This window comes from Balaenoptera borealis (assembly GCF_965194805.1).
Source record: "Balaenoptera borealis genome assembly, chromosome: 15".
Classification (NCBI taxonomy): Eukaryota; Metazoa; Chordata; class Mammalia; order Artiodactyla; family Balaenopteridae; genus Balaenoptera; species Balaenoptera borealis.
The window spans coordinates 8733117-8751778 of record NC_138871.1 but is presented as its reverse complement, the minus strand read 5'-3'; the positions used below and the strand labels follow the sequence as shown (position 1 = coordinate 8751778).

The 18662-nt window shown below is 38.4% G+C and overlaps 1 protein-coding gene across 6 annotated transcripts in view; it reads right to left on the bottom strand.

The window, feature by feature from the left end:
• TMEM131 (transmembrane protein 131) overlaps positions 1–18662 on the bottom strand; it is a 277433-nt gene that overhangs the window by 92611 nt on the left and 166160 nt on the right. For all 6 annotated transcript variants that reach the window (XM_082356108.1, XM_082356109.1, XM_082356107.1 and 3 more), the window contains one exon: positions 4343–4466. In XM_082356108.1, the coding sequence (XP_082212234.1) occupies positions 4343–4466 (124 nt within the window). The remainder of the gene's footprint in view (positions 1–4342; positions 4467–18662) is intronic.

Genomic DNA, 18662 nt, shown 5'->3' with positions numbered 1-18662 from the left:
TTTTATTCTTTTTGTGGCCATGGTAAATGGGAGTGTTTCCTTCATTTCTATTTCAGACTTTTCATCATTAGTGTATAGGAATGCCAGAGATTTCTGTGCATTAATTTTGTATCCTTCTACTTTATCAAATTCATTGATTAGCTCTAGTAGTTTTCTGGTAGCATCTTTAGGATTCTCTATGTATACTATCATGTCATCTGCAAACAGTGGCAGTTTTACTTCTTTCCCAATTTGGATTCCTTTTATTTCTTTTTCTTCTCTGATTGCTGTGGCTAAAACTTCCAACACTATGTTGAATAACAGTGGTGAGAGTGGGCAACCTTGTCTTGTTCCTGATCTTAGTGGAAATGGTTTCAGTTTTTCACCACTGAGAACGACGTTGGCTGTGGGTTTGTCATATATGGCCTTTATGTTGAGGAAAGTTCCCTCTATGCCTACTTTCTGGAGGGTTTTCATCATAAACGGGTGTTGAATTTTGTCGAAAGCTTTTTCTGCATCTATTGAGATGATCATATGGTTTTTCTCTTTCAATTTGTTAATATGGTTTATCACATTGATTGATTTGCATATACTGAAGAATCCCTGCATTCCTGGGGTAAACCCCACTTGATCACGGTGTATAATCCTTTTAACGTGTTGTTGGATTCTGTTTACCTGTATTTTGTTGTGGATTTTTTCATCTATGTTCATCAGTGATACTGGACTGTAGTTTTCTTTTTTCTGTGACATCTTTGCCTGGTTTTGGTATCAGGGTGATGGTGGCCTCACAGAATGAGTCTGGGAGTGTTCCTCCTTCTGCTATATTTTGGAAGAGCTTGAGAAGAATAGGTGTTAGCTCTTCTCTAAATGTTTGATAGAATTCGCCTGTGAAGCCATCTGGTCCTTGGCTTTTGTTTGTTGGACGATTTTTAATCACAGTTTCAATTTCAGTGCTTGTGATTGGTCTGTCTGTATCTTCTATTTCTTCCTGGTTCAGTCTCGGAAGGTTGTGCATTTCTAAGAATTTGTCCATTTCTTCCAGGTTGTCCATTTTATTCGCATACAGTTGCTTGTAGTAATCTCTCACGATCCTTTGTATTTCTGCAGTGTCAGTTGTTACTTCTCCTTTTTCATTTTAATTCTATTGATTTGAGTCTTCTCCCTTTTTTTCTTGATGAGTCTTGCTAATGGTTTATCAATTTTGTTTATCTTCTCAAAGAACCATCTGTTAGTTTTATTGATCTTTGCTATTGTTTCCTTCATTTCTTTTTATTTCTGATCTGATCTTTATGATTTCTTTCCTTCTGCTAACTTTGGGGTGTTTTTGTTCTTCTTTCTCTAATTGCTTTAGGTGTAGGGTTAGGTTGTTTATTTGAGATGTTCCTTGTTTCTTGAGGTAGGATTGTATTGCTCTAAACTTCCCTCTTAGAACTGTTTTTGCTGCATCCCATAGGTTTTGGGCCTTTGTGTTTTCATTGTCATTTGTTTCTAGGTATTTTTTGATTTCCTCTTTGATTTCTTCAGCGATCTCTTGGTTATTTAGTAATGTATTGTTTAGCCTCCATGTGTTTGTATTTTTTACAGATTTTTTCCTGTAATTGATATCTAGTCTCACAGCGTTGTGGTCAGAAAAGATACTTTATACGATTTCAATTTTCTTAAATTTACTGAGGCTTGATTTGTGACCTAAGATATGATCTATACTGGAGAATGTTCCATGAGCACTTGAGAAGAAAGTGTATTCTGTTGTTTTGGGATGGAATGTCCTATAAATATCAATTAAGTCCATCTTGTTTAATGTATCATTTAAAGCTTGTGTTTCCTTATTTTCATTTTGGATGATCTGTCCATTGGTGAAAGTACAGTGTTAAAGTCCCCTACTATGATTGTGTTACTGTCGATTTCCCCTTTTATGGCTCTTAACATTTGCCTTATGTATCGAGGTGCTCCTATGTTGGATGCATAAGTATTTACAACTGTTATATCTTCTTCTTAGATTGATCCCTTGATCGAGATTATCTTTTGAATTATTTTTCAGAAAGACCTCCCTTTGCATAAGATTAATTTGTAGAAATAAGTCCCTGGGAAAGCCTAGGTCAGAAATGTCAAATTGGTGGCCTTTAACTAGCTTTCTTTGGTCCACACTATCTGTCTTTCTAAAGTCAAATTTCATTTTTAATTTGTAAAATCAGTAGATATTATCTTATAAAAATTCCTATTTCTGACTCTTCTTGGAAAATCAGAAGAACTGTGCATGAGCTTACATTCCCACGTGGCCACCACTGGCTGGAGCCGAGTGGGGGCTAGTGGCTTTGGATGGGACATGTGCTCTTCCAGGTCACCTCTCATTCCACTTGGTCTGCATCGTCTACCTGGCTAGCCCCTGTAAGAATCTATTTGTAACTCTGCTATTTATTTGGTCTGCTTTGTATTGTGATAGGAACATGAAAAAAGTGAAAACCCTGGCCTCTATCAAGGGTGAAGCTTGATGTTTAGAAACAACAAAACACTGCTTGAATTAGCAAAGTAAGTTAACAAGGTAAAAATAAAATCTGTAGTGTAGTTGTGAACTACTTTTAAACTGTTTCCATTGCACTTCACTATTTTGCCTTTTAACCCAACATGTCTCTACACTTTGGCAATGCCTGAAAGCTGGATGACTCCACTTACACCTAAGTGTGTCTCCATACACAGACTGTAACGTATATGACCCACCCTGTAGCTTAATAAGATACAAATCCCTGGGGAGGCCAACAGCACACACACCTAGACCCTCACCTTGGCTCTTGTCCCTAACTGCATGACCACAGGCAAAGCCCTCTGGGGTTCAGCTCTTCATTCATATAATGAGGGTACTGGACTAGGTCTCTCTTAGCACTGGGATTTGATTGTTTGAGACCATCAGCACATTTATAAAAATTGTGGAAATATCTTTTAGGTAAAACAAATAATAACTCAAGGGAAACTTGTTTTAGAAAATATTTTAGAAAAGGGATGCTTTCCAAGAGTACAACAAGAAAATTAAAACTTTATCATCAAAATATGCTGACTTATCCATTCCTTGTTTACAAAATAGTTTTAAAATTTTAAAAAGCCAAAATTATATGCCATTATTTACCCTAGAAGTTGCTACTTAATGACAACGTACGATGAAGCCAGGACTTTAGAAAGGAGAAATGTAAAAATCGAAATAATTGATATAAATTTATATGCTAAAAATTAGTTATTTAGTCATATCTCTTTAAAGGAGTCAGTGAAAACCCTCGGAAGAGGAAATCAGGCTCCATTCACTTACTTCCCTCTGACATTTGCTATTTAGCTAATTATTTTGGAAGCCTATATATTAAAGCTTAATGCATTCTCTCAAATCCAAAATTTATTAAGATCTTTTTTTTTGCCAGATAAAAGTTTTTTCTATAGTAACAAGTTTGCATACTATCTACAAAAATGATTATAAGTAAAATTTTAGAGGACACCTGTGTAGGAAGAACCCTAAACAGGCCCTCAAATTTCCTGCCCTAATTTCTGTGACTGTGAATATGAAGGATACCACACCTGTGATCTGCACTACTTGATAAAAGGGATTTTGCAGATGTAATGAGATTATTAGTCAGCTGACTCTGAGTTAATCAAAAAGGAGACTACCCAGGTGATGCTGACCCAATGACATGATTAAAGCAGAGTTTTCTCCACTGGTGGTAGGAGAGGAGGTCAGATTTCTGAAGCATGAGGGAGATGTGACGCACCAGTGCTGGCTTGAAGATGGTGACAACGATTGTGGGTACCTCAGGGAACTGAGAGAGGTCTCTGGCCGACAGCCAGCAATGAAACGGGGACCTCAGTTCTACAACCACAAGGAACTGAATTCTGCCGACAACTTGAATGAGTCTGGGAGTGGATTTCCCCTGAGTCTCCAGTCAAGGACTCAACCCAGCTGACATCTTAGTTACAGCCTTAAGATACTCAGAGCAAAGGACCCATTGGACTTGTGACTTACAGAACCATGTGTTAATAAGTGGGTGTTTGTGGTGATTTATTACACAGCAATAGAAAACTAACACAACGCTGAGGAATTACCTATTATTAGGAAGGACAAGAAAACCAACTGAATATATGAATGCTACACTTTTCAAAGTGCTTAAGTTTCAAAGTTGATTTGTTAGGCTGTTTCATGTTGAGAAAAACAATGTGTGTTGAAGAGTAGAAGTGATAATTCTCAGGAAATGGGGCAAACTAAAGTCCAGAATAAATGTAAAACATTCAAAACCAGATTTTAATTATAGCAAAGTAAAATTATACACTAAAAAACCTAGACATTTCAATTTCAAACTCAAGAGAAATCAAATACAGCAGAGATGCTTACCCTATTTTGAAAAAATGATGCATGAAAATGTGATGTTGTAGCAGATATTGATACTAAAGTAATAGTTTCTTCAGAACTAGGATTATGTAAGTAAACTTTTTCCATTTTTGGCATTCCAACTGGTCTGTAAAAACAAAAAGAAAACTGTTACAAATATTCAAAGACAATTTCTAGTTTTAGAGGTAACCTCTAGTTGTTAAAAAATTAAACATCAAAATTATATAGACAAATACATACCCAAACGTATGAAATTATATATTAAATTAGTTTATATCTAAAATTACACATAAAATGCATGCATTAGCTATTCAGCAAATAAAACTATTGAGTGCCAACTGTATGTCACACACTGAGCCAGGTACTGGGATGTAAGGAGGCAAGTCTCCAACCGGATAAAGCTTACATCTAGTGAGGAAGCAGGCAGGGAACAAAACGGTCAGATCCCTTTATTACTTTCTGTAATACCACCTACCGCCTGCTTCTCTACTAATTCTGAATCTTATCCTCCTCTCCCCAAATTCCACTGATAGATGCTCTTCAATTTAGAAGAAGTTTAGTGGCAACGTTCTGTGAGCAGATCTGCCTTATGAGTTAGGGGCTGTTGTTATACGCATTTTATAGATAAGGACACCGAGGCACAGAAAGCTTAATTAACTTGCCTAAAGTCATACTTGGAACCTCACTCTGAATCCAGGCCATCTGGCTCTAGTTCCTGCTCTAACCCTCTCAAAGGAACAGTATAAAGCACACACTCGAGGTCTGATATCCACAGATTCATTTTAATGTTCCCCATGGCATCCACATTGTAGTTTGTCTTAAAAGTGAAACCTCCTCAGTACGTAGTCCATTAAGTATACGTTGCTAATCATATTTGCACAGGCTTCCTAGCTTGACAGCTTAAGAGAATTCTGCATATAAATTACGTTTTTTCAGAGTTCTCTCTAGTTATTTAATTGGCGCCTGTCTTATTTCCTCAACGAGATTATCAGTACCTTAAGGACGAAGTTTACGTTGTATGCGCACTGTGTATTCCTCGTATTGTCTAGCACAGAACCAGGCACCTGGTGACAGCGTGCACAGGGCAGCTTGCCCGCCCCTGCCCCCCGCCCATGACCTCAGTGGTTACAATCTAGTGAGGAAGCAGGCAGGGAACAAAACGGTCAGATCCCTTTCTTTCTTTCTGTAATACCACCTGCTGTTACGAAGTGGTTATCAGCCCCCCTAATCTGGAATCAATCAGCCTACACACGTGATTCCCTATGTTTCCACCTGAGTCAGGCTGGTTCCATGTGCATGACCCCCACGCCTTTACCAATGTCTTTGCTCTGTGTTTTCTTCCCTATCCTCTATGTGAATCCAAACCCTCATGTTCTAATTCAATTACAACTTCTGTCACAAGGTCCTCTTCTTGTACAATCATTTTGGCCTATGTTTTCTGAAATTTTATTTCATCTGTATAAACCTCGAATTCTAAGTAGTTGAAGATGCAGCGCCAGAATTACATTTTATATGTGGTTCAACTGTCCACCATGCTTTTGTCCTTCAGGAATTTTTGCCCCTGCCTTTTCCTCAGTTCAGTTTATCACTTGTAACTTATGATGTTGGAAAACTGATAAAACAGTGAACAGCTGATAATTTTCACTAGTTTAAAAAAAACAAAACAAAACAGGGGCTTTGGGTTCCTTTTAAAATGGTGAATTGGGGTTAGTGTATGTTACTGGTTCTCCCTGACACCCCCGAACAGCTGCATATACAAACAACAATGCTGGAAAACTTTAGAAGTTAATCCCTGATTCCAAGGATTAACCAAAAACAGGAAGAAACCCTTGGGGGAACAGAAGGCTGCCTGAACTGGCAGGTGGGGAAAAATGAGGGACACAGAGCAGCCCAGGCCGACAACGAGAAGCCAGGAGTAACTCTCCTCTTCTCCAGTCCCTTCCCTGCTTGCCTTGGTACAATCAAAGCCTCCCCCTTCAACCCAGATGGCAGAAAGGCTCACTGGGGTAAGAAGCTGATGATCAGCTACACTTGAGCACACCCGCCTCTACACTCCTCTCTCTGGTCCTCCAAAGCCCTAGAGTTGCTAGATTACAATTTAGGAAGATACCTCTTCCAGACACTTCTGCCTAAGCACTGTCAGATAGAGTGGTGGGAACATAGGGCAACCAATAGTTTTTATGTGAATGTGTGTATGTAACTGGACCTCTCCACCTTGGGGATCATCTCCCTTCTTAAATTCACAAGAGACAAAGAGCAAGGCTTGGTCTTCTGCTCTTCCTCAATATGCATTATAAGACAGCAACTCAGAAGTTTACACATCAAAATAACATGATCTGTGAGGAGTAGTACAATCAAGTTGAAAACATATACAGTGTTGTGATAGACCACAATGTTGTTCCCAATTTGCTGACCGAACTGGTGAGAGGCTTATATCTCTCCACTTCATTAACATTAGGCCAATGAAATGTGAGTAAAAGTGACATATATCATTAAGTTTTAAGAGTCTTCTTGTACTCTGTTTCTTCTGCCAAGTAAATGGCATTTCACAGATAGGAGCGCTCTTCCAGTCTAGATCCCACTGGGTCGTTTGTGATCACAGCATAACCTAGTAAAGGCTGAATAATGCATACCTAAAGCTGCAAAAGTTAAACCAAGAATTAAAAATAAGCATAATGGAATATGCTTAAGGAGAAATGGCAAGATACTAGTAAAATGAAGAAAGCCTATAGAAAACAAGAGAAAATATCAGCAGAAAACATAATGTATAACGATAACGGATGGGATAGGTAGATAAAAATCTATTTGTGAGTTGGAAGATCAGATTGACAATTTAGTTCCAAATTCAGTAAGAAAGAATATATATTTAGAATATTTTAAAAGATAGAGCTATAAAAATCAAAAGAAAAACAGATATGTAGAACATAACTAGAAGTGGTAATATTTGGAAAATGGAGTGTAGGAATACTTGAAGAATATGGACAAAAACAATGGGCAAAACCCAGAATTTTAAAAAAAGATGAAATAATTCTTGATTGAAAGGGTTTGTGAAATGTCAACAAGGAGAGATAAGGAAACCCTGTCTTAATAAGCACACAGCAAAATTTAAGGAGTTGCAAGAGTTTTTTATACATTATGGATATAAGCCTCTTAGGAGATATTTGCAAATATTTTCTCCCATTCTGTGGCTATCTTTTCACTTTTTTGATGGTATCATTTGCAGCACAAAAGTTTTTAATTTTTATGTAATCCAATGTGTATATTTTATCTTCTGTCACTTGTGCTTCTGGAGCCATATCTAAGAAAATATTGTACAAACCACTGCATAATGGAGATACATTACAATGTTTTCCTCTAAGGTTTTATAGTTTAGCTTTGTTACATTTACATTTAGCTCTATGATACACTTTGAATTAATTTTTGTGTATGGTGTCAGGTAGGGGATCCAACTTAATTCTTTTGCCAGTTGTCTTAGCACCATTTGTTGCAAACATTATTCTTTCTTCATTTAATTGTCCTGGCACCCTTGTCAAAATCAATTTACAATAAATATAAAGTTCTATTTCTGGAATCTAAATTCTTTCCCATTTATCTATATGGCAGTAATTACAGGGTCTTGACTACTAAAGCTCTTTAGAAGGTTTCTGACATTGGGAGCTGTTAGTCTTCCAACATTGGTCTCCTTTTAAAAAATTTGTTTGGCTATTCTGGATCCTTCTTATTTCCACGTGAATTTTAATACCAGCTTGCCAATTTCTGTAAAAAAGTCAGCTGTGGTTTTGATGGGGATTGTGTTGAATCCACAGATCAATTTAGGGAGTATTGCCATTCTCATTTGTGTCTTCTGATTTATGAATATGGGATGGTTTCTATTTACTTAGCTCTTTAATTTCTTTTGACAATGGTTTGGCATTTTTAGTATACAGCACTACTTTTTAAAAATTTGCATATAAGTATTTTATTATTTTTGATGCCACTGTAAATGGAATTGTCTTCTTAATTTTCATTGTCTATTGCTAGTGTATAGAACAAATATTTTTGTATATTGATCTAATATCTTGTAACCTTGCTGAACTCACTTATTAGTTCTATTTTTTTAAAAAAGTGGATTGCTTACGATGTCCTATGTACAAGAGTATAACATCTGAAAATAGAGATGGTTTAATTCTTCCTTTCCAAACGCCATTATCAAAAGTGGGGTACTGGGGAGGGTGGGAGGGAGGGAGATGCAAGAGGGAAGAGATATGGGAACATATTGTATGTGTATAACTGATTCACTTTGTTATAAAGCAGAAGCTAACACAACATTGTAAGGCAATTATACTTCAATAAAGATGTTTAAAAAAAAAAAAAAAGTGGGGTACTTAAATCTCCAACTATTACTATTGAACTGTCTGTTTTTTCCCTTTAGTTCTGTTAGTGTTGCTTCCTATATTTTGGGTTTCTGTGGTTAGTTGTGTCTTGCTCTTTTAATGTGACAATCTTGGTCTCTTAATTGGTGTGTTTAGACTATTTATATTAAATGTAATTATTTTTATGGTTAAAGTCTACAATCTTGCTAGTTATTTTCTATTTGTTCTATCTCTTCTTTGTTCAGAACCCTTTTATATGCAGAATTTTCTAGTCCTGGCCCAATTAAACTAGAAATCAATAACAAACAGATAAACAGATTCTCTATAAATATGTAAACAAACCAACATGTGTAAACAACTCATGGATCAAAGATGAAATCTGAATAAAAATTAAGAACTATCTGGAGCTGAATCAAAATGAAGAGATTAACGCATTAAAAACTTGTGGAATACAGTTCAAGTTGTGCTTAAACGAAAATTCATAAATCTAAATGTACATATTTGAAAAGAAGACAGCCTGAAAATTAATGAGCTAAGCATCCATGTCATTAGAAAAAGAATAGCAAATTAAAATAAGAAAGTACAAGGAAAGAAATAATACAAATAAGAGTGGAAATCAATGAAGTAAAACATAAAATAGAGATGATTTATGAAGTCAAAAATTCCCATTTTGGCAGGGGGGACTAATAAATTGTTAACTACTTGGCAAGATGAATAAAGAAAAAAGAGGAGGCATAAAATATCAATACCAGCAGTGATGAAGAAGACGTCACTACAGATGCTACAAACAGTAAAACAATCATAAAATTATATTAACTTTATGATAGTAAATTTGAAAATCCTGAAGTTGCCGTACTCCTAGAAAAACAGAGCTTGCCAAAACGACAAATTTAAGAAAAAAATATGTAAGCATTACAGAAAATAAAACTACTGAAGAAATTAAATCTGCAATTTAAAACTTCCCCACAAAGAAAACTCCAGTCCATAAGGACTTGACTGGCAAAGTCTACCAAATATTTAAAGGGACTATTCTACCAAACACTTTGGGGAAAAGAGAGATGCTGATACAAAATGGGGAAAGATGAGAAAGAACTCTGTGAGGCTGGATTTGAATTGGGAAAATATGAATTGGACTTATCAGTATGGGCCATGATTTATGCATGTATACATATCCATATATACATACATAATGCATATGTATATATACATGTATATATTCCTCCAGAGATCGGTCCACATGAGCACAGAAGCAATGACATATAGGGGCAATGAGCGCATTCAGTGCCCAGATCTGGGTTTCTAAATGTCATTTCCCACTGAAGAAACCAGGACTTCTTTAGTTTTGGCTAATTCCAGATCTTGGACAAAGAAAACATAAGGAAGCCTAGAACGTTTGTTGTATCAGAAAGCAAAGAAGTGTTCAAAGATAATAGGGCATATCAAAAAAAGAAAAAGGAATCAGCTTAAAGAGGCTCCCACTGGCAAAATCTGTAAAATTTGGAGCAAAAAGAACAGTGAAAGTAAAGGGTTATAACACACTGATTAAAAAACAAAACCCATGAGTCTATAGCAGAGATCAACAACCTTTTTCTGTAATGGGCCAGACGGTAAATATTTCAGGCTTTACAGAACATGCAATCTCTGTCACAACTACCCAGTCTGCCACTGTTGTGCAAAAAGCAGCCATAGACAAACATAAATGAATGGGTATGGTTATGTTCCAGTAAAACTTTATATATAAAAACAGGTGTCAAGGGCCATAATTTGCTAACCCTTGGTCTATAGTGATGATCAAAGAAAAGAGGGGAATACTTCTTTACAGAAGAATCTTGATTCCTAAATGAAAAAAAACAATGATAGAATTTGAAGGGGAAAAAAGGAATCACCATTTTGCAACTATCGATGTAATGGCTGATTCAGGTAAGAGTCTATGGGTACTGATGAGGTAAACTATTAGATGAAAGATTGATGGAGAACAGGATAGCAACCCTACAGATTATTTATTAATTACAAAGAGGAAAAGCCATCTTTACAATTTACAGGATCTGGCAGATAGTACACCGATGAGTGCTCAAACTCAGCATCAACAATAATTAGAAATATGGACATTACATTACCCTGATATAAGGTAATACAACATTATCTATGTAATGTTCTTGACAAAAATGTTTAGCCTGAAATCTAATCATTAGGATATAATCAGGCAAATCCAGTTTGTGGGCTATTCTATAAGTCAACTGACCTGGACTACAAAAATTTCAATCTTATGAATAAAAAAAAAGAAAAAAGGTAGGAAACTGTTCTAGATTAAAGACACCTACCAACCAAATGCAATGTGTCATCCTTAATTTAAACCTGGTTAGAGGATGGGAGACTATATTGCTTTTGGCAATTACGGAAATTTGAATGTAAACTATATATTAGATAATGTTACTGTATCAATATTAGATTCTTTGGGTGTGATAATGGAATTGTGCTTACGTAGGAGCAGTCCCTTAGGATTCACACACGGAAGAACTTAGGGGTGAAATATGATGTATACATTTACTTCCAGGAAAAAAAGTGGAGTTTGTGGGTGTGTAGAAAGAAAAACAGACAGAAAGAAAAGGTTAACTCTTGGTGAATCTGGATAAAGGTTATGTAGGTGTTCACCATATTATTCTTCCAACTTCTCTGTACTTTTAAATTTTTCAGAAGTTGGGGAAAACATTAAGACTTTCTGTTCAACAAAACACCGGATGGGAAAATTTAACGGACACATGACAAACTGGGAAAAGATATTTGCAATGTCTAAATATCTTTTTAGACTTTAAGGTTATTTTTAGACTATAAGAGGAATTTCTAATTACTAAGAACCCCAAAAGAAAAATGGTCAAAGGATATGAACAGGCAATTTATAGGAAGAGGAAACTCAAAAGGCCAATAAGCATATAGAGATGGATATATGAACTTACTAGTGATCAGAGAAATGCAAAATTAACAAGGCATCATGTTATCCCTATTTAACTAGCAAAATTAGAAAGTTGGCTAACGTTAAGTGCGAATACAGGGGACATGGCAATACAGGAATGCTAGTGGACTGCTCGGAGGAGTACAGAGAGGAAAGGCCATGCACAAGAGCAATCAGGCCATACCTAGATACGTGAAGTGTACTCACACTCTGTAACCTATGCATTCCACTCTGGGCTTATATTCCAAAGAAATTCTCATGACGGTCCGTAAGTCACCCTGTAAGAGGATTTCACTGCAGGGCTGTCTGTGGTGGTAAGGCAGGAGAGGCAATATGTGTAGCCATCAAAGGCGGAGTTAACGGTATAGCAAGTACTCACTATTTTACTCCTGTGGTTAGAAATAAGAGAGCAGAGAAATAATCTAACAAAAACAGAGCTTTAAAAAGGTAAGAAATATGGGGCTTCCCTGGTGGCGCAGTGGTTGGGAATCTGCCTGCCAGTGCAGGGGACACGGGTTCGAGCCCTGGTCTGGGAAGATCCCACATGCCGCGGAGCAACTAGGCCCGTGAGCCACAATTACTGAGCCTGCGCGTCTGGAGCCTGTGCTCCGCAACAAGAGAGGCCGCGATAATGAGAGGCCTGCGCACCGCGATGAAGAGTGGCCCCCACTTGCCGCAACTAGAGGAAGCCCTCGCACAGAAACGAAGACCCAACACAGCCATAAATAAATAAATAAACCCAAAGTTTAAAAAAAAAAAAAAAAAAAGTAAGAAATAGAATGAGCTATGCAGCCACTATGGAAAATAGTATGGAAGTTCCTCAAAAAATTAAAAACAGAACTACCTTATGATCCAGCAACCCCCTCTTTTTCCCATATCTGAAGGAAATGAAAACAGGGTATCGAAGAGATACATGGCACTCTCAGGTTTACCGCAGCATTGTTCACAATGGTCAAGATATGGAAACAACTTAAGTGTCCATCGATGGATGAATGCATAAGGAAGCTGTGGTGTATATATACACGATGGAACATTATTCAGCCATGAGAAAAAAGGAAACCCTGCCATTTGTAACAACACGGATGGACTTCAGGGCATTATGCTAAGTGAAGTAAGTCAGAGAAAGACAAATCTGTATGATATCACTTATATGTGGAATCTAAAAAAGCCGAACTCATAGAAACAAAGACTAGAATGGTATTTACCAGGGACTAGGGGTTGGGGGTAAAGGAGAGATGCTGGTCCAAGAGTACATATTTCCAGTTAGAAGATGAATAAGTTCTGGGGATCTAATGTACAGCGTAGTGATTATAGTTAATAATGCTGTACTATACGCTTGAAAGTTGCTAAGATCTTAAATGTTCTCACCACAAAAAAGAAATGGTAATTATGTGATGTGATGCAGGTGTTAGCTAATGCCATGGTGGTAATCATTCTGCAGTGTAAGTCAAATCAATGTGCTATATACCTTAAACTTACAATGTTATATATCAGTTATATCTCAAAGTTGGAAAAAAAACCAGAATGAGCTATATCACAATATTATTTATATGTTAAAATATAATTACATACGTTAAAATTACGTAAGAATAATTTCTAACTGGGTGGCAGATACAAAACTATACATATGTCTTATTCATTTCTGTCTGTATATTATATTTCATAAAAAAGAAAAAAGGTGAAAATAATGTGGTAAAGTAATGAAAATACTCTGGAAAGTAACACTGCCCTATAATTGTTAAGCATCATCATATAAAAGTGAAATAAAGCATTCAGAGTCTTTTATTTTTCCTTTTGCTTTAGAGTGACCACATCAGTCAAGATGGCTTTGCTATGTGAGTTGTTTACTTGAGGTCAATGAATCAAAAGGTATTTGCCGAGGACCTACATTTGAGCCACCACTGTAACAATGCTACCTTATCTTTACAGGTGATTCTTATATAACCATCAATGCTGAATCCTGTTTAGTCAGACAGTAAGCCCCATATGTTGTGATATGATCCCTCAATAATTCAATTTGAAAAGTACTTTAACAAATTTTATCTAAATAGAATATTAGAGAATTTAGGGTGGAAGTGTTATAATTAAACATTATGATAAATAAACTCAAAGCTCATTTTATTGTCCAAGCAGAAGTTTTAGTCTGTTTCCTTAGAGGTTTGTCTAACTTCCTTATTAGGACTTCTTCTTTTGGGGGTAAAACCCTCAAAGTCTAAAGTTGGGCAGAATTACATGCACTCAACCTGACTTTTAACACAGTCACATTATTTCACTTGATTCTCATATTCTGTATCACCTAAATCAACATCAAATGTAACTCAGCACCACTTTATTCATTTCTTCTGCAGCTTCATCTACAGTTGAATCTTGAGTTGTTTTAAACATTCTGTCTTTTCTAGAATGGGATAACAATACCTTCTTTCCATACTACCCAAAAAAGTCACGTTCATATGCATAAGGTCCACAAACTATATAAATAAGAACTCTTCACTGTCTTTTGTAAACATTTAACACATTTTTAAGGTTTTGAAAATGGGTTGTGCTGCTTTTTATCTTACACACCATCTGAGAATTTCTTTATAATGCTGACATGAAGTTTTGTTGTTGCTGAGGTTCAATGTCTTCTGGTGCCTCTAAGGCTTAAACCAAGACATATTCCCCTTCTGAGAGCTCATCACTGCAGATGCCACCAGCTCTTACCAGAAGCGGGAAGGCTGTAGAGAAGATGAACTCCCTTAAAGTCTCTCAGCTGAGAGCAGGTGATTCTGTGGCATTAGCGGTCACTAAGAGGCTGTACCCACAGACTGCCCTTGAGAGGCAGGATCCCACAGACGAGTCTCCTGCTTTGCAGGGAAGCAAAAACCTGGTCCAAAACTGCTCCGTGGCTTACAGCCTGTCCATCACGAGGTTCAAAATCTTTCTGTGGCTTACAGTTCAGCCATGAGGAAAAAACCCAAAGGTGAGCCAAGGCTTGGGCCCTGAGGAAGGGACAGAGGGGCATCCAGAGGCAGGTCTGCAGCAACGCATTTAGGGTTAGGAGGCAGGAGGCTGCGTGCCCTCAGGAGCCCCCAGTGCGTGGACTTCCTCTTGCTCAGGTAGAGACTTTCTCAGGAGCTAGACCTCTTAACCAGCAGGCTCATTCATCTCAGGCAGGGTCACGGGATCATAAAGTAATTAGGGAAGTAGGTACAGATCCAGCTGGCACTTCAAACTGCGGCCATGATGCTGCAGGAAGAAGCTTTACAGAGACAATATGGAAGGTAAAACTCTTCTTCCTCAAGCTTTATACACATATAAGTAGAATAACAGTACACAGAAATAAAAATGTCCTCCTTCCACCCGGTAAGTTCACCAATTATGTGCTTTTTTCAACAAACATGCTGTTTTACAATTCAAATGTCCCACAGGCTACCGGGCAACCAGTGTTTCTCCTCCCTATGAATTTGTTCTTAATGTTTTTCCTCCAGTGACCCCAGTGCAATCAATCTCCATTTAGATAAAGAAGACAGGGTATAAGACAGACAGGTACTCTGGGGGATCCTTGAAGAAGACAAGACTGAAGATGGCCTGCTACAGGAGAGGGCTCTGGGGTAAGGAAACAAGCCTGGAGGTTCTAGGAGCCTGGAAGCAGGGGCGGATCAGAAAGCTTGGTTTGCAATGCTGGTGAGGCTGGCCTTACCCTTTCTTCTAGGGATCAAAGAGGAAAGGCGCTAAGCCACACCCTCCAGAAATGAACCCTTGGAGAAGGGTCACCTACTTACGTTGCTGAGAGAAGTCTGGAGTAACAAGAACTGAGGGAAGGCGTCAGCAGGCTATTCCAGTCACTCATGCACACACAGAGCAGGCTTCCTGCAGTTCCAAGTGGTCCACACCATGGAAGCAGAGGGAGGTCTCCTTGGATGGACCAGCTCACAGACCTCATACAAACAGCTCCCCCTGCCTCTCCCTCTCCTCAGTTCCCTTGACAAAGTGGAAGTCTGAGGAGAGAAGTCACACTGAACCATGGAAAACTATGCTCAGGTACTAATACAAATTTACTTGTAAATAAATAAGCAGTGCATCAGTTTTCTATGCTGCCTAACAAAGTACCACAAACCGAGAGGGTTAAAGCAATGCCCATGTATCATCTCTCAGTTCTGTACGGTAGAAGTCCAGGCACAGCATGACTGGTGTATCTGCTCAGGGTCTCACACATCACGACTCAAAGTCCCCTTCTAAGCTCATGCAGGTTGCTGGCAACGTTTAGGTTGCTCTCGGTCTCTTGCCATATGGCCCCTGCCCTTTCCAAAACCAACACAAAGAAACTCCCTTGCATCAAATACCTCTCATGCTTCAAATCTCCAACATTTCTGTCTCTGATTGCCACAGCCAGATGTAGAGGGCTCGTGTGATTAGGTCAGGTGCCCAGATTACCTCCCTATCTTAAAGGTCAACTGATTGGGGACCTTAATTACATTTTCAAAATTCTTTGAAAATTCTACAGCAACATCTAGATTAGTGTTTGATTGAATACAATTGGGAGAAGGTGTATGTGCACCTTAGGGGCCAGGAATCTGGGGGCCATTTTAGAATCCTGCCTGTCATAAGCACCATGTGTGACTGCTTGGCTAGACAGGTAAGCTTTAAAAATAAGACAAAGATTTTCAAATGCCTGCTAGTGCTGGTCCAGTTTGTTTCCATTATCAGCTGCTCCAAAGACAGAAGGAGGGCCAAGGGGGTTAGTGTGAATTATTTATAGATAAACCAAGCTGAGATATACAGCTGTTCTCTGTGCTGTCAAGAGCAGAGCTTCTGACTAACTGTCCATATTTTACAAGAGTCTGAGGCTCAAAAGAATTAGGAAGAAGCACTCATGAATTAGAGACTAGCTTGGAAAGAAGGTGCAATTTTGTGGTCAATGGCAATTTTTCTAGCCACAGAAAGATGACAATGCAGTGCCATGAAACAGCTGAAGAAATGGCTGAGAAGCTGCCCTCAGGCAAACTTTGTGAATGACAGTGACACAGCAGTCTATTAAACACAACCTCTGGCAGGAATTTGGGCCAAATCAATATGCAGTACTTTGACCACTCGATTACCACAAAATCTGACCATCGTCTCAAACACATTTTAGACTGAAGGCTGAGCTGGAGTGTTGGTTGAACAGTTAGAAATTGGAAAGCTAAAAAGCACCAAACATCCCTTTAGAAAAGAGGGCCTACTTGATTTTCTTGGAATACCAAAAAGTGATTAGGGAGAAATGCCTCTCAAGAACTGAACTTGACAATAAACACCTCCATTTTTAGCAAGTTTATTCAATTTCCACTTTTTAAGAGCCATTAAATCTCTGTTTTAAACTTTTAGATTTGAAATCAAGATTTTCTGCACTTAATAATTATATAAACCAAAGAACTCAGTAAAACAAGTTCCCACCCAAAGAATCTTTTAAATCAGCAATAAATGTTTGAAAAAAGGAGTTGTTATGGAAACAGAAAAATATTTAACAGCACTGGCATAAATAACTGCAGGGGGTGAGTAAAGCAGGGGGTGGGGGGAAGGTGGTGGTCAGGCCCAAGATTGCTCCAGGCTGACTGCTACAGAGAGAGAGGGGGGAAGTGGGGAAAGAAAAGAAGGGCGGAGGGAGAGGGAGGGAGAGGGAAGGGGCAAAAGGGTAGAATCAAAGAATAAATTTAAACAAAATGGATGTAAACAAAGAAAGCCTATTTTTCAAGAAAGTTAATTTGATCAAACGTCAAAGACATTCTACAGGGCAGTAGGGACGGCCAGGGTAGTGAGAGGAGTCAGGCCACGGCGGTTTAGAAAGCAGCCACGGAGCTAGAGCTGCATCCTTGCTAAAGGACAGGAAACCGTCTTGGAGACCCTGGTTGGCAACTGAATGCAACCTGGAGTGATAAATTTCATCCGACTCAAAAGTTCTTACATTTACTGGTGTTTTAAAATTAAGAATGGCTTCTGGTTTAGCAAAAATGACCACAAGCAGTAGAAGTAGTTCACAGAAAACATAAGGCAAAACTTCAGTGCATAAGTCAAGGTACAGTGAGCAATGATTTCTGATTACTTACAATTTCTGGAAAAAAATATTATGAAGTGTTCTGTTAAGGCTACTTCTCAAGTCGTAAAATTACTGCTAGACATATGAAGCTAATGAAACGTTTACAGCATGGGCATTAATTAAATCAGTCCATTGCTGGATCAAGAAGAAAAGGTATAGCAAATGTTTAATGAAGTGCTGCAAAAACACGTGAAAATGCAAAACGAATTTTACTGTAGCAGAAGAAATCAGCAGGTAATCTTGCTGGACTTAAAGACAATGTACGGCACGTGTTAAGTGTGAAATAAGTGCCAGATATGTAAAGATAAATAGTGTGTATTTATCTTGATAGTCGGGTCTAGTAGGGAAGCAGACGTCAAAAGAAACAATTAGAGCAATAACCAGCACTGACAGAAGTTAGTAGAGGATGTCATGTGTGATGAAGAACCCAATTCCAGTTTTGATGTCTCATTGCTGACAGATTTCAAGCCCCACAATGTCCCTTCACCTTATGCCCCACATCTGGGCAAGCCCACAGGAAAGCCTGCACACTCTCTCTCCGATCTACTAAGAAGTTCAGACCATGCAAGCCTACCCAGCCTCACCCCCTAAGCGTAAGAGCCAAGCCACAGTTTCCTTTCTCTGCTCTCTCAAGCCATTTTTCAGACCTTGGGAGCCCTCCCTGCTCTCCCCAGAAAGGTTCATTATGTGAGGATATTAAATCTTTTCAGCCCTTCTTGGTGTGTGAATCAGCCTTGACATCTAAATCAAATTTTGGGTGTGGATCCATCCCAGCTCTGTGGGGTGAACACCACACCATGGAAGCAGAGAGGAAGGCAGTTTCTACCTCTGTCAGGCAGGCTGGGGAAGGCGTGCTTTACAGAGGACTGAAGGTCATCGGGGGTTCAACGGGCCAGGGAGGTTGTAACGGGCTTCAACTGGAGTTACTGCCCACTGCATGACTTTTCTTTCTCTGGGTGAAACCCTGAT